General features: G+C 40.3%; 2 protein-coding genes across 2 annotated transcripts in view; both read left to right on the forward strand.

The window, feature by feature from the left end:
- The first annotated feature begins 878 nt into the window (after positions 1-878).
- On the forward strand, positions 879-11038 carry guf1 (GTP binding elongation factor GUF1). The gene is made up of 17 exons (XM_080007999.1): positions 879-1246; positions 1906-2017; positions 2347-2495; positions 3960-4040; positions 4222-4299; positions 4397-4480; positions 5347-5411; positions 5519-5722; positions 6010-6149; positions 6606-6729; positions 7992-8124; positions 8675-8818; positions 9015-9148; positions 9386-9487; positions 10238-10357; positions 10637-10673; positions 10782-11038. Exons 1-17 carry the CDS (start codon positions 1058-1060, stop codon positions 10914-10916), a joined length of 2031 nt encoding a protein of 676 aa, XP_079864125.1. The 5' UTR covers positions 879-1057; the 3' UTR covers positions 10917-11038.
- A 1073-nt stretch (positions 11039-12111) lies between these two features.
- pigg (phosphatidylinositol glycan anchor biosynthesis class G (EMM blood group)) overlaps positions 12112-24304 on the forward strand; it is a gene marked incomplete at its 3' end in the record, with an annotated part of 38823 nt that continues 26630 nt past the window's right edge. The window contains exons 1-5 of the mRNA XM_080008167.1: positions 12112-12446; positions 12953-13158; positions 17159-17368; positions 17877-18065; positions 21946-22084. Of these exons, the coding sequence (XP_079864293.1) occupies positions 12293-12446; positions 12953-13158; positions 17159-17368; positions 17877-18065; positions 21946-22084 (898 nt within the window). The 5' untranslated portion in view covers positions 12112-12292. The remainder of the gene's footprint in view (positions 12447-12952; positions 13159-17158; positions 17369-17876; positions 18066-21945; positions 22085-24304) is intronic.

Below are 24304 nucleotides of genomic sequence, written 5' to 3' on the forward strand. Positions count from 1 at the left end.
ACCGGGTACGATCTCCTAGGAAAATTGATAGTGGATTCGCCAGACCGTTCCAAGTCAGTGGCAGCCATCTTGGTAAGGTGCGTCAGCGGCGATCCTCTGCATCGCCATCGTATCAATCCCGCCCCATATTAGATGAACGGTTGTGATTGACCCGACCCCAGCAAGGTTGGGTTAAAAAATCTGTCTGGAGGGTGGGAGGGTGGCCGGACCTACTCTGCAGAGCAAATGTAACATGACCTGCAGATCGGTCTGGTTCCCAGGCAAGGAAAAGACTGCGGTACAAAAACACCAACACCAACAACTTCTGTATAAAGATGTATATTTAATTTATATTTCATGTTGTTTTTTTAATCTCTTTCTTAACTTGCACTGTTTTGCTTCTGTAACTTAAAAATATATTTATTACAGCTACCGTATGTGTGTGTGTGTGTGTGTGTGTGTGTGTGTATACATATATATTTTTTAGGTTGGAAAAACATCGTACTGTTGAATTAATCAATTATCTATTTGAATTGGGCAGCTTTATGCTCTAGTGGGAGATAAGCAGGGATCTATTCACGTGTTATCGAGAGGATCGTTGTCGTGGCAACCACCCCGTTATCCCGCGAGCTGTTTGAGTGGGCGGGTCGGCGGGACTTTCCAACTTACAGTGCGACGCTCGTCCAAACAATGTGTGGTACAATTGTCAAATGTTTGTACATTAGAAAAGCTAATTCTGTCATCTGCAAACAGATCACTTGAAATGTGTGAATTAAACCGGTATCCAATTAAAAATGCTGTTATCATGTCATTGCGCAGTCGTAGCCTTGCATTAAGAACTCCATTTCCCAGCGGTCTTTGCGAGTGACCTGTCACCCGAACATGGCGGCGCTCGTTCAGCTCATGTAGCGATTATTCCTAAAAACTCGATGGATGCAGTGTTAGAATAAGTTCCTGATATACACCCACAGAGACCAAGTTATCTGTTTCAATACGATGTCCTACTCATATCGTTGAAAATGACTGACGCTGACATCACTTTAGCCGGTTAGGGTTTGCTACTACCAGCTAATAGAAAATGACGTTTTGTCATTTGACTCGAGGGTGTAGAACACCTCTTTTGAGACGCCTGCTGGAGTTCAAACTGTGCCGGAGGAAGACCCGGGGCTGTGGCTCGACGCAAACCACGCTGAGACACCGCTGGATGAAACATCCACCCGTGTTCCCCAGCAGCTCCAGGACGATCGGCAGCACCCAACCCGACAAGGTGACAGCCCCACACCGCCTGTTGGAGCGAAGCTTTAGTGATAGTCCACTCGGAAAAAAAAAAAACCTTTTCATGTTATTAAACACTTACTCCTTCGGTGTCACCGGTGGTTGAAGCCTAATCGTACTCCACCAGTTTGTACATTGTAGGACGGCTCAGCGTTAATTAGAGCCAGTGATAGTATACTCACCAGGGGTAGAAGACGTATTCAGATCTTTTACTTATATAAAAGCAGAAACACCCTCACACAAGGGAAAGTACGTTGTTGACATTTCTACTCAAGTAAAAGTTCATAATTAATTGCTCTTAAATGAACTCAAAGTAATAAAAGTACTTGTCATACAACTGTCCTGATATAACACCGTACTTTTTTTTTTAATCTGCAATGAATGCTCATGTAGATTCTGTTTTTTAATTTACAAAAAAAAAAAAAAAATGTTGAGCTAGGGTCATGGCCATTTACAAGGATAAAGAACTCGTGAATCATTGATGTGTTAGAAATTGAGTAAAAAAGTCTCTACCTTGAAATGTAGTGCCATTCAAAGTACAAAGTCCCAGAAACAGAATATTCTACTTCGCTGTGGATGATGTGAGGGAAAAGACGACGCGTTCGACAATAGATCTTTGTTAATGTGTGTTAATCCCTTTTGTTTTCCTAGGATGCCATTGATTTATCAGAGTTTCCTGCAGAAAGAATCAGGAACTTTAGCATCATCGCCCACATTGACCATGGAAAAAGCACCCTGGCTGACAGACTGTTAGAAATAACAGGTACGGTCATGTTTACTGCCTTTTATCTAAAATAATGTTTGAATATTTTATCAAATGGCTTACTTTTTAACTTGATGGGAAATGATTTTAATGCACATTGACATTAGGTGATAATGTTAGAGTTCCTTTTCCAATTCCTTTTGTTTGTGTTTGTGTGCAAGCACATATATGTATTCTCTCTATCTTTAATAAATTAATAGTAAAGTTTCTAGTTATATTATCATAACAAATAAGAATAACGCCAGCAGTTCATGAAAAAAAAAAGAAATAAGCCAAAAGCGGGAGCTTACAAACACGAGAACTTCAGGAACTGTTTATTTGTCAAACAGGTGCCATAGCCAAGACTGAGAAGAACAAACAGGTGTTGGACAAGCTTCAGGTGGAGAGAGAAAGAGGGATAACCGTGAAGGCCCAGACAGCTTCACTGTTTTACACCCACCAAGGCCAGAAATATCTTCTGAATCTTATTGACACGCCGGTATTTCAACAACTAACTTGAATACCTGTGTGTGTGTGTGTACATGCATCTTTGTGTGTGTCAGGGTTTGCTTTTAAACTACAGTGGGGCAAAAAAGTATTTAGTCAGCCACCAATTGTGCAAGTTCTCCCACTTAAGATGAGAGGCCTGTTATTTTCATGATTTTTAAAGAATTTATTTGCAAATTATGGTAGAACATAAGTATTTGGTCAATAACAAAAGTTCATCTCAATACGTTGTTATATACCCTTTGTTTGCAATGACAGAGGTCAAACGTTTTCTGTAGGTCTTCACAAGGTTTTCACACACTGTTGCTGGTATTTTGGCCCATTCCTCCATGCAGATCTCCTCTAGAGCAGTGATGTTCTGGGGCTGTCGCTGGGCAACACGGACTTAACTCCCTCCAAAGACTTTCTATGGGGTTGAGATCTGGAGACTGGCTAGGCCACTCCAGGACCTTGAAATGCTTCTTACGAAGCCACTCCTTCGTTGCCCGGGCGGTGTGTTTGGGATCATTGTCATGCTGAAAGACCCAGCCACGTTTCATCTTCAATGCCCTTGCTGATGGAAGGAGGTTTTCACTGAACATCTCACGATACATGGCCCCATTCATTCTTTCCTTTACACAGATCAGTCGTCCTGGTCCCTTTGCAGAAAAACAGCCCCAAAGCATGATGTTTCCACCCCCATGCTTCACAGTAGGTATGGTGTTCTTTGGATGCAACTCAGCTTTCTTTCTCCTCCAAACACAAGTTGAGTTTTGACCAAAAAGTTCTCTTTTGGTTTCATCTGACCTTGATCCACCAGAACTTGCGTGGAGCCCCAGATCGAGGGAGATTATCAGTGGTCTTGTATGTCTTCCATTTTCTAATAATTGCTCCCACAGTTGATTTCTTCACAACAAGCTGCTTACCTATTGCAGATTCAGTCTTCCCAGCCTGGTGCAGATCTACAATTTTGTTTCTGGTGTCCTTTGACAGCTCTTTGGTCTTGGCCATAGTGGAGTTTGGAGTGTGACTGTTTGAGGTTGTGGACAGGTGTCTTTTATACTGATAACGAGTTCAAACAGGTGCCATTAATACAGGTAACAAGTGGAGGACAGAGGAGCCTCTTAAAGAAAAAGTTCCAGGTCTGTGAAAGCCAGAAATCTTGCTTGTTTGTAGGTGACCAAATACTTATTTTACTGAGGAATTTACCAATTAATTCATTTAAAATCCTACAATGTGATTCCCTGGATTCTTTCCCCCCATTCTGTCTCTCATAGTCGAAGTGCACCTATGATGAAAATTACAGGCCTCTCTCATATTTTTAAGTGGGAGAACTTGCACAATTGGTGGCTGACTAAATACTTTTTTGCCCCACTGTAAATCTAAGATGTTTTGTAATACAACAATCATTTACATTAGACGAGCATAGAAAGTCTTATTTAATTGTATTTTGCTGAAATTATTTCACTCTCCCCAGGGTCATGTTGACTTCAGCTATGAAGTGTCCAGATCAATTTCTGCATGCCAAGGCGTCCTATTGATTGTCGATGCCAATCAGGTACCCACAGCGCACACACACACACACACACACACACACACACACACACACACACACACACACACACACACACACACACACACACATGTCTGCCCATACCAATTCATTGCTCCCTGTGGTCATAGTGGAAGGCACATTGAATGCAGTTTAACTATTTACTATTTATTTTATGTGTGTGAAGGGCATCCAAGCTCAGACAGTGGCTAACTTCTACTTGGCTTTCGAGGCTCAGCTCACCATCATCCCTGTCATCAACAAGGTACTTTCAAATCTACTAGCTTAGCTTGGAAGAAAAAAAATAAATCCAAATTGATCGCTGAAAGCGCATTATTTGTGTGAAACTTTACCTTTTTCAGATCGATTTGAAGAATGCTGATCCAGAGAGGGTAGAGGCACAAATTGAAAAGGTTTTTGATATTCCACGTGAAGAATGCATCAGGGTACGTTTCAAAGTGTGCGCGGTGATCGGTGAGTGTAAAGTGTTGGTCTAGAGGTGTTGAAAGAGCAGCAGTCCATTCATACAGTCAGCAAAGTGCATGTGCACTTAATTGACCACATTACAATATGTCTATTTCATTAAGCTATTTATCATAGCATATAGACAGAATGAGTTTATTTGAACCCTCTAGCTATGTAGACAACTTTAACGAAGGATGAGCTGAGGACGGATGGTCACAGAAGCAAAGTCTAGCTTTAAAAGACTAAACTGGCCTTCACCTCCTGCTATACAGAGCATGGATTGGTCTGTGTGGCCTAAAGAAACTGGTGGCAGAATGCACGGAGGAGTACTCTGAACGTGCCGGGATACAGTTTTACAGAACGCGAAACTAGGAACCACCAACAGGGGGCTCCATGCTCTGCCTTTCTTTGGATTTTTTTTTTTTTATGACAAGCGGTTGCATGCCAGATACTCACTGCTGTTTTTATACATCAAGTGATGGAGGTTAGTGATAATGGTCGCCATTTGGCAGGCATGCCCAAATTACGCTGACACATTGTGCAGTCGTGACAGAACCGCAGAGATAATCTCTCAGTTGGCAAAACGTCATCATAGCCGTCAAGGCAACGGTCTTCCGGCTGCTCCTCGTCACCAAATGACTGGAGCAGTCAGTCACCACCTTCTTAACCAGTTACTGTTTTCTTTTATCGGCCAGACATTTTGCAGATATGTTCAGGAAAACTTTACGGAACTGTTGGACCGCTCTTGGCTCTTTTCTCTCTCTCGACCAATGCCCTCTTCTCACCCCGGCTTGCCACAAGTTTTTCTGGATTTTTGTTTGTATGTAATATTTCAGCTCTTCTACAGATTTCCGCAAAACTTGGAACAAATGTTGAGCAAGTGCTCCAAGAGGTTGTGAATAGAATTCCACCGTGAGTTCCCCCCAAAAAAAAAATCTTGATTTGTTCTTGGATTGTCTGCTGATTGCTGGTTGTCCGCTGTTAATGTTACTGATGTATTTTGTTTTTATCATTCTCAGGCCAAATGCTTCTATTGGTGCTCCTTTTAAAGCCCTGGTGTTCGACTCCACCTTTGACCATTACAGAGGAGTGGTGGCCAACATCGCCCTTTTTGGAGGTCACGTCCAAAAAGGGGACAGAATTGTGTCTGCTTACCTCAACAAGACCTATGAGGTCAATGAGCTGGGGCTTCTGAGGCCAGATGAGCGCCCGACAGGCCAACTGTAAGAGGGAATTTAGTTAATTTAGTCAAGTTTAATTCAGTTCTTAATTATGTCTGTCTGCATCCTGTAGTTTTGTAATCCGTTTTTATTAATTTTATTTAGTCAGTATTTAGTTGAAGTATTTAATTCTCTCTGTTTGAGGGTTTTTCTTTTGTCAAAAAATCAGTTTATATTAATTTTTCCCCTCTCCATTGTACTGTGCTTTTCTGTAATACACGGCCCATATACTGTAGTTTTAAAAGGAAAAAAACGTTCTCACAGTGACTTTGTGTTATTCATATGTTTAGCTTTGCGGGTCAGGTAGGGTACATCATAGCAGGAATGAAGGATGTGAAGGAGGCACAGATCGGTGACACACTCTACCTCCAGCAGCACCCTGTTGAGCCGCTTCCAGGGTTCAAGCCCGCCAAGGCCATGGTGTTCGCTGGTAAGGACACTTCCTATTTTTAGGCCTGACTTGAGAGCCATATTGTACAGGATTTTACCCAATTTTTTTTTTATAGGCCAAATCTATCCACTATTTGGTCCTCTGACCCCATTACGTATTTTGATATCAAAACAAAGTAGTGGGATGTATCTGTGGTGTTCTGTTCATTAGGTAATACCTAATGACTTACTTCGGCTGCATATAGACACAATAATCTAAAGCTAATCTTTTACAATTGAATTAGCACCATTATAGGCTGCAATAAACCCTGAATAAAGAGGTAGATATGCAGACAATTATGTGTACATAAGTGTTGATTTGAAGATTATTACCAAAGGCACTGTGCAGTGAATAGCTTGCATAGCTGGGTGATTGACCGCTGCTCACATACTCTCTCTCCCTCTCTTTCTCTTCCTCCGTCTTACTCTGTCCCTTTCTGTCTTGCTCATCGCCTAGGGATGTATCCGATGGACCAGTCAGAGTACACTGGCCTTCGCAGTGCTATTGAAAGACTCACCCTCAATGACTCCAGTGTGACGGTGCAGAGGGACAGCAGCCTCGCCCTGGGAGCCGGCTGGAGGTGAGGGAAATCACTGTGCAGTACATCCAGAATAAAGTGGCTGATTCAATTGTTATTATTGTTGTTGTTTTTTTTGTTTTTTTTAACCTCAGTTTATCTTTGGATCTGGAAATCACCTGGTCATAGAGTCAGAGATTGTCATGTCCTCGATGTTGCAGCTTTTAATGGTCTAAAATGATGGGACATAATTATCCACCTTTTTTGCCTTATATACAACTATACATTACAGTATAACCTAATAGGGGCTATTGTTTTCTTGTCTTTCCAAAGGGGTCTGAGGGACACACATACCCTTTGGCTTTATATAAATCAAAGGAATCAAGCAGTCTTTTATTTTTGCTTTGCCAAAAACAGAAAACTGTACTCTCTGCAGTCAAGTCCATATTGGTAGATCATTTAGAAATTCCATCAGCTACAATCGAATGCTGTTTGTTTTCAGTGCTGTAACAGCCATTACAGGGAAGGCAGATCAACCTGAATGACATGAAATGTGGCCACGGTCTTACTGCTGAGAACATTGTGACATTACGTTGCCATAGCAACCCAACAGCCCTCCAAGTACGGCGGTTATGTAGCCAAGACAGAGCGGAGCAGAACAGTGAGTTCCAGATAGAAAGCGCTCTCTTCATCGGTTCAATAACCACATTTGAGAATTTATTTTATTTTTTCATTGCACACTAAGAAAATCAAACAAAATGAGGATGGGGCTGAAAAAGAAGCCAGAACATATCACAAAGGTCTTCCTCCCACTCTCTAAATGTGTGCGTTATTGAATGCTATTTCACAGGAAGCTGAGGGCCTCTGCTGTACAATTTTGGAACTTACGAGCTGAAGGAAGGAATCCAAGAAATGTACATGTCAGGAAATGATTGAACTTCTTTATGACATTTCATCCAGTACTACATTTTGTAATTATTCAAGCGTTAGATATGGACACTGGACCTGCACAATGTTAAAATTTCCATTCAAGGCTTACAGAGTGCAATATATCTTGATGTTTATATGGTTGTCACCGTAACCTCTACCCTGAAAAAGTGGCTCTTAAGCCATAAAAATGTGGGCACCTCTGACTTATATCAAGAAGCGTCAGGTCCTTCAGACCATTCACTGTACATTTCTATTCAAATTGTAAATAAACTCTAGGCATACATTAGGATTGGGATGTAACCTTGCAGTACTCTGAAATGAGCTATTGCCTAATTTTTATGTTTGACATTTGACACGTGAGTGTTGTGAGTATTGACCACTGCTCTCCCCTGCAGACTTGGCTTCCTGGGCCTTCTCCACATGGAGGTGTTTAACCAGAGACTGGAGCAGGAGTATAACGCCTCGGTCATAGTGACTTCACCTACAGTGCCCTATAAGGCTGTGCTGTCCTCACCCAAACTCATCAAGGTATAGGCGCCATGAACATATACCTCAGTGATGTATTTCATGGCTGTGCAGATGCTGTATTTTGACTTGATGATGATTTCCAAAATTGCATCTAACCACAAATGCTTCCTTGTTAGTGTTGAGAAGATTACCTTAAAAAATGTCAAGGTAATCTTCTACCAATTTTCTACCAATAGAAAAAAACCTAATGCTGTCAAGTTCAATTCCTAACATGTTTTGGCTCTATGGAAACGATGCAAAAACAGTTTACGTCCGTCTGTCTGTCTGTCTGTCTGTCTGTCTGTCTGTCTGTCTGTCTGTCTGTCTGTCTGTCTGTCGAACTATCGATCGATCTATCTTCAAACAACCATCTCCAATGTTAGTCTTAGGAATGTAAGGATGCAAGTAATATTTGTGGACATTTTACTATAGGTATCGCTCCACTTTACTAACTCACTATCTTGCATTCAGGAAACTGTTTATATTGTGTTGGCTAATGGAATCTTGAGCTTGTTATTTTTTAATTTTTTGAATAAAATCTATATATATTATGTTTCATTTTTCCACGTAGGAACATGGGAGTAAGGAGATTACTATAGTGAACCCTGCTCAGTTCCCAGACCGCTCTGTTGTCTCAGAGTATTTGGAGCCAATGGTGCTGGGTACGATTCTAGCTCCAGACACGTACATCAGCAAGATCATGAGTCACTGCCTGGTAAGAATGTCTCTGATATCTTGAGCTTACTTTTTATATATGTATTTATTATTTTGTTACAAATTGCACACAACTAAAAGCTATAATTGATGACCCAGCAATTTTAGAACCACTGCTCTAGACACGTGGATTTGTCTCATTTGCAAGGACACTTCAAGAAATACCAAGGAAAATCATTTTGCCCCCCCCCCCACAGAATCGCAGAGCCGTCCAGAAGAATATGGTTTATATCGACGAGCACCGTGTGATGATGAAATACCTCTTCCCTTTAAATGAAATTGTTGTGGACTTCTATGACCTGCTGAAATCATTGTCCTCTGGATATGCCAGGTTAAGTGAGACAATATACTATATAACGTATAACATACATTTCAAATAGCAGGCTATTAAATACTGTGACAAACTAAACTCTGACTAGTGTTTGATTAGTTTATTTTGGGTTAAAAATATTTACTTTCTCCAATCCATCTGCTTCAGCCAAGCTTTTGTTTGACGCTGACACCCTCAAACTGAAACCCCAACAGTCTGTTCAGTAGCCTGACCTGTCTTTCTGTCCTCCCTCCACAGTTTTGATTATGAGAATGCAGGCTACCAGGCTGCTGATTTAATAAAAATGGATATTTTATTGAATGGACGACCCGTGGAGGAACTCACTACCATTGTGCACAGGTAACTCTCAGTTCAGATCTTGCATGGGGGAAAAAAAAGTGTACGTTTTGTTATATGCAATGTACAGCATATTTCTCTGGTCAATGAGGTGTAATTGATCTCAAGGAGAATTGCTATAACTTGGCAGTCATTCACTACTATGGCTTTGTGTGCTGGGCCAGGGCTTTTTGTTCCATTTGTGACAAGGACAATGGAGTAAGTCGCAAAATCTGATGATCCACAGCAGATCTATATATAATGTATTACCCAAGCCAGTAAAATAATTGAAGGGCGCTACGCTAGACCAACATCGCTGCTCTCTCACCGTGCAAAGGCGTTGGCGCATTGCCAGTCACACCCCTCAGCCTGTTGTTCATTATAGGCATTGTGCCAATCCCAGGGCAGGCCATCTTTAACAGAAGGCACGTGCCAGTGCTATAGAAAATGATGGTACGTGACCAGATGCAAGCAAGGGAAAGATGTTTTATTGGGCAGAGTAGGCATTTGGGACTTTTGCCCAATTTTTTGGAACAGAGGCTGTGCGGTTCACCATATTGAAATTAGGGCCTGTCATGCTGGCAGCTATTTCTTTTTTTTTTCTTAAACTCTACTCTTTTTTTTTCTCTGCTGATTAAATTTGATTGGCAAATTGGTCTAAAAATTGAATTGAAGTTTGCTAATCTAATTATGTTCAATACTTCAAACAGTTAATTATTTGTCATTGTGTGATTCTGATAGGTGCTTATATCTCTTTTTGTTTTTTAACTACAGAGAGAGGGCATACAGTGCCGGGAAAGCCATGTGTGAACGTCTACAAGACTCAATCCCGAGGCAGATGTTTGAGATCGCTGTTCAAGCAGCCATTGGGAGCAAGATCATCGCAAGAGAAACGTAAATTGAGATTAATCAGTAGAGATAGGTCGAGATGTATTATATTATTAGTTATGTTAATCCCTGAGAGTTTGATAGACTGGGCTTTGTACAGGGTGCTGGATTCCAGTCTTCAAATATGAACCTTATTACCGAGCAGACAGAGTGGACATTCAACTATATAGTTTTACATTATACATATATGTGAATAAAATATTTTATGCAATTATGAATTAGAACCTAATAGCATTGAATATGTGTCAAAATCCTTACATGTGACATTTTGGCTATCTCTTTCAGGATAAAGGCATATAGAAAAAATGTCCTTGCCAAATGTGTGAGTAAAAAAAAAAAGGTTCTCCTTTTGAAAATTTTGAATTTGTTTTGAATTTTGGACATATTGTAAGCTGAGTTATTAATTTTACGTTTGCCTGCATTTTTGTAGTATGGCGGTGACATCACTCGAAAGATGAAACTACTGAAGAAACAGGCTGAAGGCAAAAAGAAGATGCGGCGCTTCGGCAATGTGGAGGTTCCAAAAGACGCCTTCATAAATGTTCTGAAGAGAAAAGACAAATAGACATTATTTTTTAATTTAATTTGAATTGCATGTTACAATTCATTAGTATTACGGTCTTGATCATGAAAGGCCTATTTGTTAGGTTTACACTCAATAAAGTGATTCTTGACATTAAAACTACATCGAATGTGTGCTGATTTTTCTCTCTGCGGTGATTAAACACAGGGTTTACTAAGAAGGGGGGAATTGGGAAATAATGTCACAATTCGCTGAATTCTATTTGTGTTGGTCATCTTGGCTGATCCTGATCCTGGCACTGTTTAAAATATTTCTTCAGAAGTAGCGTACAGCTTGGTTGAAAGCTTGGTTGCACAAATGATGGGCAATATTTATTTTCAATGATGTTGCATTGTGCAAATGACATAATTCATTGCCTTCTGTTAAACACATAAGTCAGAAATAAGTAACTTTTTTTTCGTTTTGTTTCTTAGCAATGCACACATCACGCTAAAATGCTAAATTTTATATGTGGTGCTTATTTGCACCACACTTCTGGAATGAAGGTCATATTCTTTGTGGAAGTGTTCCACGCAAGTCTTTTGCAACTCAGATGCCTTAGCTGAAGTGAATTATCTTACACCATATACTATTAGCTAATGACAAACTCACTTTTATACATAGCAAATGGTAACAAAATCATATCGTCTACATGCAGTTAATTTTGACACTTATGTGTAAATGTCAAATAATAATCTGTGGCTGCAACGAGAAAAGAGCTCCTGGTTTTCCTAAAGATTCTCAAAAGTGATGTGTAGAGCGAGACGTAAGGGATAGAAGAGAATAAATTAAATGAATCCCGCGAATATTTGTTTAGGGCTTGCTGAGGTTACGTGTCTCTTACATTAACTGTGAGAGCATTTTGTGATTACCCTTTTAAACTTGCACAATACATATTTTAAAATAGTCTACGCGTTCCCTTTAAAACTCGGATTCACACGTTTAACACCAGATTGGTCGGTTAACCCGGTATTTAGATTGTACGTTTTTCCTTTAGGTGGCGCTGTGGTCTGTTTTTGTTATAGACGTTTGCAACGTTACGACGCGCCTTGGTTAGGTTTGAGTCCGCGCGCTTCCCGTAGTTGTCTCGTATTCCGGAAGCCGCTAATAACAAATACAGCTAAATTTCAACGTTAAGCTTTAGTTATATCTAATATATATATATATATATATCTTAAGTAATATTTAATATCAGAATGACGTCAACGTTATCGTGATATTCGAACTACGATATACTGTTCAGAATTGAGAATATGGTCTATGATGTTTTAGATTTTCTCCAGTCTCCTACACTGGATTATTACTAGAAATGTGCTGAAGCTGTCTCTTGCTTGCATTCGCTGTGTAACACGTTTACTGTAAAAAAAAAAAAAAAAAAAATGAAGGTTCGCTCGTCTGTCTTTGCCTTGTTAATTATTATATTCGAAGTAATGGGCATTGCTCTGTTTCTGCGGGGCTTCTTCCCTGTTCCTGTCAAGTCCTCCGTCTCTTCCAAAAGCAAGCTGTCAGACCTGCCAGCAGAGCCCCTGACAGGTGGGTGAAGAGGAACAAGCATCTTTGCTCTGACTTTCATGTTTATTATTATTATTATTATTATTATTATTATTGATAATCTGCATTTGTATAGCGCCTTGCATGCACGGGCTTTGCACTAATAGAAGGTAAACAAATAATAACAATAAAATAGCAAACAAGCAAAAGGCATTTTATAAAAAAAAAAAAAGTGTCATGCAATTTCAGTTTTGGGTGATCAATTTAGAACTTGAAGAGGATTCTTCAGCAAAAGATTTGTGATAATCCCTCGAGTTGTTGTCTCAATAGATCGATAATAGAACCCGAGGGCGACAAAGGGAAGACCTTTGTATATAACTAAGAGGAATTCTAATGGAGAGTGGGAGCCAGTGCATCATAGCTAAAACTGAAGCGATATGATCTAGTTGAAGTCTAGTTACCGAGTTCAGAACAAGTTGAATCTCCCAATGGACTTTTTATGCAGACTGCATAATTATAAAAAAAATAATAATTCTAAAAATTTGCAGGGGGCTCACACAACTCGTCCTGGCTCCCTCAGCCACTGTTCAAGAGGGTGGTTATAATGTTAGTAGATGCACTCCGGGAAGATTTTGTATTTGGAGCCAGTGGTCGGAAGTACATGCCATACACAAGACACCTAGTCGAACGGGGATCGGCACACAGCTTTGTCGCTAAAGCAAGACCCCCTACAGTTACCATGCCCAGAATTAAGGTAAGATACCACGCCTGTCTAAATATCTATCATGTGAATGTCTGTACAAGATTTGTCCTTAAGATGTGCTGCTGACAGGAATAGGTTTTCAGTCCTTTGGACTGACTTGTTATGGTATATAGAAGTCATTATGAAGTCTTAATTTGGACATACATTTTATTTAGCAGTCTTCTTTTTTTGTCACGTTTTTCTGAATGAACCTGCTGCTGCGCCTAATACTCGAGGAATGAGTTGTCCAAAGATCAGTCTTAAATGTTGATAAAAAATGTCTCAAAAAGGTCTTTAAAAGTATTAAACGTAAGTCTCTGATTCCTGCAGACATACTGGTATGCTAATGACATTACCAGAAGTGGGTTCAATTGCAGAGTTTTGAGAGGTCAAAGTGGAGATGAGCCATGGCATCCAGGATGAGTTGCAGGAGACTATTTTTTGCAAGGGATGGCAAGTAGCATGTGTGAGTGTGAAAGCGAGAGAGAATCAGCCCAATAAGGATGAGTTGCTTTGGAAACAACAAGAAATATGTTCTCAGAATATGTATATTATTTTTAACTAAGACAGTGTCAAGGGGATTGGGCTGCTGGTGGAGACTAGTATTCAGACTTTTTTTTAAAGGTACAATAAGTAATATTTTATTTGCTCATTGCGAATTGACTGTGATATACCAGTAGTGGTTTGCAAATGTTGCTGATCAATGCAATCAATGCAACGTTCTCATGATGGCTGCTGAGATTTCAAGTTCTCCAAGCCGGCAGTCTGCTGCGTACTCTGTTTAGGAAGAAATGCACCTTACCCCCAGACTATTCAATCTCTGCTCAATCCGTGCCATATGAACTGTATGTATATACGTATATACGTATATCACCAAACTGATTCTATTTTTGTTTGCGCAAACATGGATGAAGGTTCTCCGACCGGATGACCAAGTTGCAAGACCCCTCTTGGTACATTGTGTAGATCATATGACTTCCTTTAGCGGGTCGATCTTTGTCACTGTTTGTCCAATGTTACTGATTGTGCTTCTCAAGGCAAACTGTGCTTAGTCCAAAAATACTCCCCCGCATAAAGACAAACGAACTCCACATTGTTTTTCATCCCCTCTATTAGTTGTCAGCAGTGGTGGGAGAGCCAAGCACTAGGTTCAATGGGGTCATTGTTTTAGAAAGAGCTGTGTCTGTTTCCTAGCTTTGGTGTAAAATGTAGAATGAGAGCTGGATCGAAATTGCTGTCTGATACATTAGAAATGGGACAAATCCTACTCAGTAAATTGGCTCTTAATAAAATAATTAAACAACAATTTGAAACTTCATTAAACTATTATTATTATTATTGTAATTATTATTGTTATTATTATTATATAATTACGTATATGTAATGGAATGTAATGCCATGTATCAGCAAGTAACCAATACCCAGCATCCAGAGACAGTACAGGATTCAGAGAAAGGGGAAAAATTGCATTTATGGCATCCTAACAAGTAATAGAGTAAAAATATGGTGGTATCACTCTGTTACCTATAAATCCCTCTAGAGCTTGCCCAGAGCTTTTACGTTGTTGCGTTCGAGGTATAATTGTTTCGTAGTAGAATTGCAATTTTATGTTTTACCACCAGATGGTAGTGCATATTAGTTTACATGCGACGCTATTGACCTACAGTATCGCTGTATCACTGCATTGCACCCAGTTAACTCGTATGACACAGCCCACTAATCCAAAGTAAAATCTCTCAGGCATGAGCATTATTCACAGACACATTACGCCTTGAAAACACATTCATATTGTTTTATTGTTTTATAACACACCTGGATTGACATCTTTTCAATACAGGTTTATCTACATAACTACATTTTGGGAAATGGGGAGCACAAGGTTTCTATGCTGGAATTGCCCTCCCAGAGTTGTGCTGCATTGCCTGCCATTAAATTGAATGGCTCAATTAAAGTTTGTCTTTGCTAAGACAATAATGGAAGGAAAACAAGAGCGGTAATCTCTTCCATTCCCTATTCATCTGACCAGCAGAACAAAGCTCTCAAACTGGCACGAGAAGGAACTACCTTAAAGAAATGCTGGGTGCGCTTAATTAAGTCCGCTTAATCACAATTTCACCAGCTGCATTATAGCTTTGGGGAATTAAGGGGTGCACTATCTGTCCAGAAGATATCAACACATCAACAGCCTGAACTGACATTGGTTTTTCACAATCCCACAGTGTGTAGTTGAACATATGCATGGTAGTTTTGTCAACAAATGTATTGCAGTGCCTTTTTAAATTGGTCATAATTGGGGATTTCTTCAAGTGAATCACCTGGTTTTTAAAAGTCATTTTAATCACTAATCAACAATTTGTTAAAAAAAAAAAAAAAAAATGTCATCTGATAAAAACGCTTTTATATATTTGGGAGCCACAGAGATGTTTGTACAAGACACTGTCTTTCAAGACTGGACCACGCTCTGGGTTTGTTGTTTAGTATGCTGATGAGTTCCTGATTTATATGGACGGCCTGGTGTTGTTGATTTTTTTTGGAGAATACATTTTAGAGTTTAGCATTTTTATCCTGTGCCGACTTGTTTTTCTGTGTTTGACTTTTTCTCCCAGCATTCATTTATTTTTATTTCTCTCTAATCAGCCAGTCAGATAACAGTATGTTAATGTTATTATACAACATTCTATAAATAAACACTGCTCCCTTGTAATCACCATTGGACTTGAAGAGGCTTATTTAGTTTCAAACTGCCGACTTGATGACTCGACCAGCCCGAAGACCACGTTGAGAATTAACAGTGTGGGGAACCGAGTTCTGCTTTCAAAGCTGAGTCATCCATCCCACAAAGAACAGGCCTGTGTCCACAATGGCAAGCACAAAGTGATTTGTAGGAGAAAATGGCATATCATTTTTACAAAATTCTGATTTCTTGGAAATGTCCAACTGTATATTTCGCAAAATAAGAGTGAATATATTCGGCTTCTGGTTCATGCTTGTCTTCAAAATTACTGAAGAAAAGAAATTGATGAGTACAACTCGACGTGAGGGAAAAATGGATTGAGATTAAGATTAAGATTTGATTACTCATTTGAAAAACAAAAGCTCTTTAACTGCCGCTAGAAAAAAATGTTTAAACAATATTAGATTAATAGTCTAGGAAGATGAAACATTAAAAATTGAACTCTTACAGTTCTTTACAATTTTCTACCATGTTCCGGGAAGGGTGGAGAATTGTAGTTTATATAGCCTTGCCTCTTGTGTCCGTGGAAATGCCCAGAGACTCGCTCTCCATCACATAAAAAGCCATTATCCAGACACTGTTTATTCATAGGGCTCCTAAGTCCTTTTCGGTTTTAACAAAATGATCCGTCAACAAATAAACCAGTGTTCGGGGCAGGATGTCAGAAGCTTGCTCAGCCTGTCTGTTCCTTAGGATCTCAAATTGCTTGGACATATCTGCCTGTGGATCTCGAGCAGCACTGAGGCTTGTATGGGGAGGAGGGGGGGCTGAACCAACAGTGTTCCCTGCCAACAGCTGCAGTCTCTTTTCTCCCTCATCTTATAAAGACAACACTAACCTCTTGATAGTACGACAAGCTTTCTGCTGATTTCCAAATAGGCCGTTTATTTTCCCTGTCAGGCGAATGGGGGACAGTTGCCTTTTGCCTATTGTTTTATTCAATATTTTGTGATGCAACGCCAAGAAATGTATTTACAGTTAACACAATTGTATTATGACAAAATGTGAAAAAAAAAGAAAATTGATTTGAATTTCCCTCATGTGTGACAAGCAAAGCGAATTTTGTTGCATTTATAATCTATCTAACAAGAGGGATGTTAAATTGTGTTGTTATTTATATATTAATGATTAATCTGAACTGTTTTACTGCACACCCATATTAGCACTTAGGTTAAATCTTAAATGTAAATTAATTGGGACACTGTTAAGGTTGATTATGTACATGATTGAGGGCGACTATTGTTCAGGTTACAGTGACAACACGATATCCTCCCTCAGGCTCTCACCACTGGCAGCATCCCAGGCTTTATTGATGTTGTAATGAACCTGAATTCCCCTGCACTGCTGGAAGACAACCTTATCTGGCAGGCCAAGACGGCAGGGAAGAGGATCGTCTTCTACGGTGATGACACTTGGGTGCGCCTCTTCCCCAAGCATTTCATGGAGTACGACGGTACAACCTCCTTCTTTGTGTCCGACTACACCGAGGTATGAGACCAGGGGAAAGGAGTGGGGGGGGGGGTGTTGTGGTTATGCCAGGGCATATCCAAAGTCTACACATTCACACCTTTTCCAACTTTCAAGCCCTTATTTTTGGTTGGTATTCTTAGGTTTGGCCTAAAAATATACAGTTGTTTGGGACTATTTACTTTCAATTGAATATAGAAACTGGAGAAAGTTTTAGAAAGTATGTGTTTATTAATGATAATGGAGGGAATTTGAAAAAATTCAATGCCAAGATGATGGTTCATCAGCAGGTTTTGTACCATTTAATTGATGCAAAACTGGTATTATATAATATGATATACAATATTAATATTTATGTGTCATCCTGCTATCATAACTATGCAAAAGCAGTTTTAATCTGGAAGTAATTTATAGCTTTATTTTTCAAACTCTAAAATTGACTGGTTCATTTTGAGTTGAAATCCAATGACAACCTCAATTGAACTAACTTTGACTTGGACTAACCTCAATGTGTCTCGTGCATGTCTAGGTGGACAACAATGTCACCCGTCACTTGGACAGCACCCTGAAGAGGGATGATTGGGACATTTTGATCCTTCACTACCTGGGTCTAGACCACATCGGCCACATAAGTGGCCCACACAGCTCACTCATCCAGCCTAAACTGCTGGAGATGGACGACATCCTGAAAAAGATCCACGGTGCCCTTGTTTCAAAGGTGATTACTCATGTTCACCCCTGCATGGGATCGCTGAATGAAAAGAAAAAAAAAAAGTAGTGTTTTAATTACCTAGGATTCTAACTTTCCCAACGTGGTCAATCGGGCCAGTGGATTGAAAGTTCACTGTCTCAAACTAAATTTCAAACATTCTCAAATATAAACAAGCACACACTCTCTTGAGCAGAATTACATTATTTTTTTAAATAGAAATGTCATTGTCTTTACTAGTATAAAGAGTGTCATATAATAACCAGAAGTCAAGTCTCAAACCTTCTCAAACATTGAGAAGGGGCCACAAATGGAGGGAACTTCCAGGACAGCCAGGCTGCAATTGATGCATAGTGAGAAACATAACCAGCAATTTATAACAAGTCTTAAACTATACAGGTACTCCTCGCTTAATGACCTACCTGTTTAACGACCGTTCAGACTTACGACGTACAATACCGCGGTGTGCACGCAGCGTCTCAGCATCAAGCATCTCATCGCACATCACCGTTCTCAGTCTCAGTCTCGTTCCCGCAGTCTGTCAGTGTTCACTACACTAGCGTTCGCAATGGCCACGCCCCCTTACCGTGAAATAACGCTTATTGACCAATTCACTTAACAACGTGGTCCCAGAAACGGATTCGGTCGTTAAGTGAGGAGTACCTGTACTATATAATATGGTTATAATACTTTCTACTCATTAAAATAGCCCAATGATTAGAGTGACATTTAAACAAAATTACAAAAATTCTCACCATTACGGTCAATGGATATTTTACTGTAATTATACCCACTGAGTTTAACATTATCCATGTAACCCTAACTTGGCCAGAATCGTATCCTACCTCCTGCAAGCCAGGTCAGCGCAGTGTTAGCTGCCAAGGTCCAGTCCATTTGTAATTTCGTACCTTTAAACCAGTTACAGGACTCTGCAAGGCTGTTATAACTTACTTCACTTTGTTGGAAGCTGGAGCATTGTTCATCTGATGAGTACTCATTCATCCAGTGATCCTGACAAGCTAGCCAAAGATTTGTCATGACATTCCAGTGAATGCTGATTGTTGTGCCAATAAAGTGATCCAGATTTTGTGCGGTTTGTTGGGGTGAGACCTACAAACGATGTAAAAAAAACAAAAAAAAACAACATCTTTGCAGGGGTAACAATTTACCCATGGAGACATGCCTCGCCTCATACTCCCACGGTGCCAACATTTTGACTCACGCCTCACTCGTTTGACAACAAATGATTCATTTGGTTTTACTTATTAAGCCAAACTGAATCAGGCCATGGACCAGACCTTGATCAAAGTGTTACATTCTCTTATAGGGCATGTATATATATATTTAGGGTGGCGAGAGAGATTGAACAAGAAATGTAATTACTTGTCATAATTCTTCTTAATATTTTAGCTGCTTTAAACTGTTTTTAACCTCAGTGTGATGCATGGTTTGAGTGTGTGTTGTCAGAGCAAAGAACGTGCGTTAACATTGTGCAGACTTATGTGTAACTTTGTGCAGCATGTGTTGTTAACAGATGCTGTCTAGTTGTCTTTCAGCTTGTATTTGGTCATGTGAACATGAGCCACAATCTCACTTTTCCTTCTCACCCTTTGAATTTCTGAACCAGTGTGAGAGACGCAGAGAACAGAGTCTTGTGATTTCAGCAGTTTGAGTCTAGGCTTCCATGAAACTTTTTGTTCTATGTGAAACAAGACAAGATGTGGCGTTGTTTGAAAATTTTTCGGTGGAAAATACTTTGTCACGTCCCCAAAGTTGTTAAAGTGTCTTGTTAAATCTGATCTTGTCTGGCTCGGGCTGCAGTTGTGCCTCCTGGCCAATGATTGTGCCAAGTATATTTCTTTATCCATGTGCTCCCAGTGAGCCCTTTGACAGCGATGTGTTTGAAAAAGTCTCGCTCCAGTCACACTGGCGATGGCTGCCACTGTTCTTTTGTACGGCAACAGTTTGACCTAAATATAGACACAGCCCAGTGGGGGCCCTTGTCATGTGTTGGAAACCCTGACAAAAAGCAGCAACATTTTAGTCTCATAAGCGTGGGTTCTCAACATGATGCTGGCTTTTAATAAATCCCAGCCGCTGTCCTCGTTGCACTGTCCACTTAAATGAGCTGCTCTGTGGCGATGCATCCCAGATGTACAAAAGAAGGGATGCATCCTGCCGTGAAGGGGAAGAGAAGAGTAGGTAGGCATTCAAATAGCAGCTCTTAAGGTGTGTGTGTGTGTGTGTGTGTGTGTGTGTGTGTGTGTGTGTGTGTGTGTGTGTGTGTGTGTGTGTGTGTGTGTGTGTGTGTGTGTGTGTCTGTGTGTCTGTGTGTGAGAGACATGACAAGCCTATTTTGGCAAGGTCTTATTTAGAGCAGAAATTGCTCTACCTGCAGAGCCGACAGGTGCAATACTCCCTATTAAAATGGTGATTTAAAAGCAGGAGGCGTCAGCCGCAGGGACATTCTTCAGACCTTCGTGTTAATGGAAAGACTCTGTTCACGAACTTCTCTGATGGATTTCTTGCATTTTATTGTTGGGGCCTATGCATGTGCTCTTAAGTCTGAAACTTAAAACTAGGCCCACATTGCAAGCACATTCCGTGAGCCCTGCACATTATTCGGAAGATGATGACGAAAAAATGGACTTTCACATGGACTGTTTCATATTTGCTTAAACATATTTGTCTATATTGTTTTGGTCATTTCAAATTGGTTGTTGGTTGTTTGTTTGTTTGTTTGTTTGTTTGTTTGTTTGTTTGTTTGTTGGCTAATTTGCATTTTCTTTCAGAGGATCTTCATTCCGATGTTCCAATGGGATCTTCTGTACCCTACACATATAGACTTTACACTATGTATGTAGGATGTGGGGATGGATCAAAGAGAAGCATAATTTATCATCTGAATCACCATTTTACCCTGTCTATTGGTTTAAGAAAAAAGGTTTCTTTGCAAAGCGCAAAAAAAAAGTGTCTCCCAAAACAGTCTGATCATCAGCATTTGACACTTTTATTCTCAAGAAGGGGGGAAACTCTTTCCCCCTCCAAGGAGAGGCTCAAGTCATCTTTGGTATCAGTGAGAGCGAGTTATGGGCCCCTTGTGAGGGCACTTGCTCTCCAATGCCATTTTTAACAAGAGGTCAATAACTAGATCTGGGACAGTGTAGCATAGTCTTCACTCTGAGCACCGCAGCAACTCTGTCTGTCATCTCTCCAAGTCACAGCCATTCAATTTTAAAACATTTCAAATTTTTAGGTTTATTTAATTATGCTGAATTCAAGGCAACTCTTTTGAAAGTCTTACATTTTTGTCTCACTTTTGTCTGTCAACATCTGTAGTTTCTTTTTTTTAATAACCACACCACCACCACCACCACCCCTAACAACTAGCACCTCCACAAGTCCCAGTGCTCTGAAGGCATCCCTGTCAACTTCACCTACACTTGCAGTTTGTCATGTGTGTAGTTGAAAGGGAATCGGGGAGCAAGGAACCCAGGCTAGATCAAAGTGTGTCAAATCCCCATAAACGATTCATCGTGTTTGTCTGTTTGTTCCTTGCCATCACGGAATTCACTCAGACTGGGAAAATGCGTGAAAGTGTGCCAGGCGCAATTTCACTCAACTTCCTTATCAACAGACAGTAATTTAAAAGACTCCCCCTCTTCGGGTATTTAAAAGAAGCACATCCATATCCCTCACACATGAAACCAGGGGGAACCCCACTGAAAAACTCTGGAAACAATCCATCTAATTAACCGCAGACTGGATTTTCTAGTCTTTTTTGCTAACGCCGGGAGCATCACAGGCAACTTAATCATTCTGTGAGTATTGAGCACTTGCTGCCCAAGATATTGCCGAAGTCAATTTACCTTGTGCATGCTCCTACTAGGAGGCAGAGGGCTCCTTGCCCTACCTGCTAGTGCTGTGTGGAGATCACGGCATGTCAGAGACCGGCAGCCACGGAGGGTCGTCAGAGGCCGAAATCAACACGCCACTGGTGCTCATCAGCCCCGCTTTCAAGAGGAAAGGTGAATCTATTTGTTGTGTTTCATTTGGACCTGAGTTGGGTGTTACTGACGAAATTCACAGATGTTTCCAACCCTAAACATCAGTTTATTGCAATCTTAAAGACCAAAACAAAATAATTTAATTGCGGATAATCATATTACAAATATATGAATATATATATATATAAGACAATATAATCAATTTTTTATAGATTATGATCACCCAGCTCAACATGGACCTGCTTGAAATATCCACATTCACATACTGCACAGCTAAAAAGCACATCAAAGATCAGCAAAGGTGAATTTGTTTTTATAAAAGATACTATACTGTTTATGTCAGTGGAAGTGTCTGCCTTCTACCCATTTTGACTAACGTTTCTCTCACGAATTTAGAAAGCAGATACTTTTTCATGATTAAACAAAGGTGTGTTGGTGAATTTCAGAGGGCACTGGGTTCATGGCCATTATTGAACAAAAAAAACACACCCATGAGAAGTTGGCCACCAAACAGAGGGGTGCCCTTATTTTCCTATGGCAAGTTGATATTCAGAAAGATTTTACAACCACACACATTTTCTCAATCTTTCTTGAGCAGAGAAGGTTGGTGAGGTTATGTCTTTCATGACAGACATTGCATATATTTACGGGAAAGTTAACTTTTAAAAATTAGAGAATTTCTGCGACTGTTCCATATCTTTGTTTGCGTTATTTTGCCATTTAATATCAAAGGGTCAACTTGTTTCAAATGTTCATGTAACTACTCCACACAATAGGAAGGAACAAACAGAGGACTTAATTTTCCAGACATAGTTATTCTACGTGTCTATATTTGTCTATCTTGGGAAGGTTACATATTTTACCCTGTAATATTCATACTCCCACACTCAGTTTGGAGTCAGAGAAGGTGAAAATGTGTTTTGGACATCATTCAAAGTGGCAGAAATGGTCTAAAATAGGGTGTTGGGCTCCTTGGAACAAATCATTTCGCTTGTAGTACTTAAGCAGGCAATATTATATGAATGAAGAAGGGACTGTGTATACTTCTACTACAAAAGATTAATGAAGGTTGAACTCTGCCACCCGGCCGATCAACCGCAATGCAACCAACCATGTAATATTTGGACCAATTGCAGCTATTGGTGAGCTGGTGAATAGCTGGCCTTGTGGACTTGCATGTACCACAACACATTAACTCAGGGCTCGAGCTTTTGTTTGCTGTTTGTTCTTAACGTATCTTTTGTTTGTAAATGTATTTGTTGCCATGAGTGTACTTCAGAAGTCCAAAATGTAAATTTGCCTGTTACGTTGCCACCACGTGGTCAATCGTAGTTTTTCTTGCCCGTATAGCGGGTGACATTTTGAACCCATCTTCACATTACATTCACTGAGCCCTTTATTAGGAACACTATATTAATACTCGGTAGAGGCGTGCTTTGCTCTCAAAATAGACTCAATTCTTCTTTGCATGGATTCCACAAGATGTTGGAAACATTCCTTTGAGATTGTGGTCCATGTTGACGTGATTGCGTAACGCAATTCCTGCAGATTTGTCAACTGCACATTCACGCTGCGAATCTTACATTCTATCACATCCCAAAGGTTTTTCTATTGGATTTAGATCCGGTGACTGGGAAGGCCACTGAAGAACATTGAAATCATTGTCATGTTGACTTTTGCTTTGTGACATGGTGCATTATCATGCTGGAAGTAGCCATTAGAAGATGGATAAATTGTGGCCATGAAGGGATGCACATGGTCAGCAACAATACTCAAATAGGCTGTGGCATTCAAGCGATGACTGATTTGTATTAACGGACCCAAGCGTGCCATGAAAAAATTCCCCACACCATTACCACCGCCACCAGCCTGGACTGTTGACACAAGGCAGGTTGGATCCATGGATTCATGCTGTTGGTGCCAAATTCTGACCCTACCATCTGTGTGCCTCAGCAGAAATCCACATTCATCAGACCAGGCAACGTTTCCCAAACTTCAACTGTACAATTTGGTGAGCCTGTGCCCACTGCTCAGGCTACAGCTGACAGAAGGGTAACCCGACGTGGTCATCTGCTGTTGTAGCCCATTCGCCTCAAGTTTAGACAAGTTTTGCTGTGCATTCTGAGATGTTTTTCTGTCTGGCCATTCACCTCGCTCATATACAAGGCGTTTCTGTCCGCAGAACTGCCGCTCACTGGAAGTTTTTTGTTTTTTGCACCATTCTGAGTAAACTCCAGAGAC

The sequence above is a fragment of the Zeus faber genome (genome assembly GCF_960531495.2).
Source record: "Zeus faber genome assembly, chromosome: 10".
NCBI classification, from domain to species: domain Eukaryota; kingdom Metazoa; phylum Chordata; class Actinopteri; order Zeiformes; family Zeidae; genus Zeus; species Zeus faber.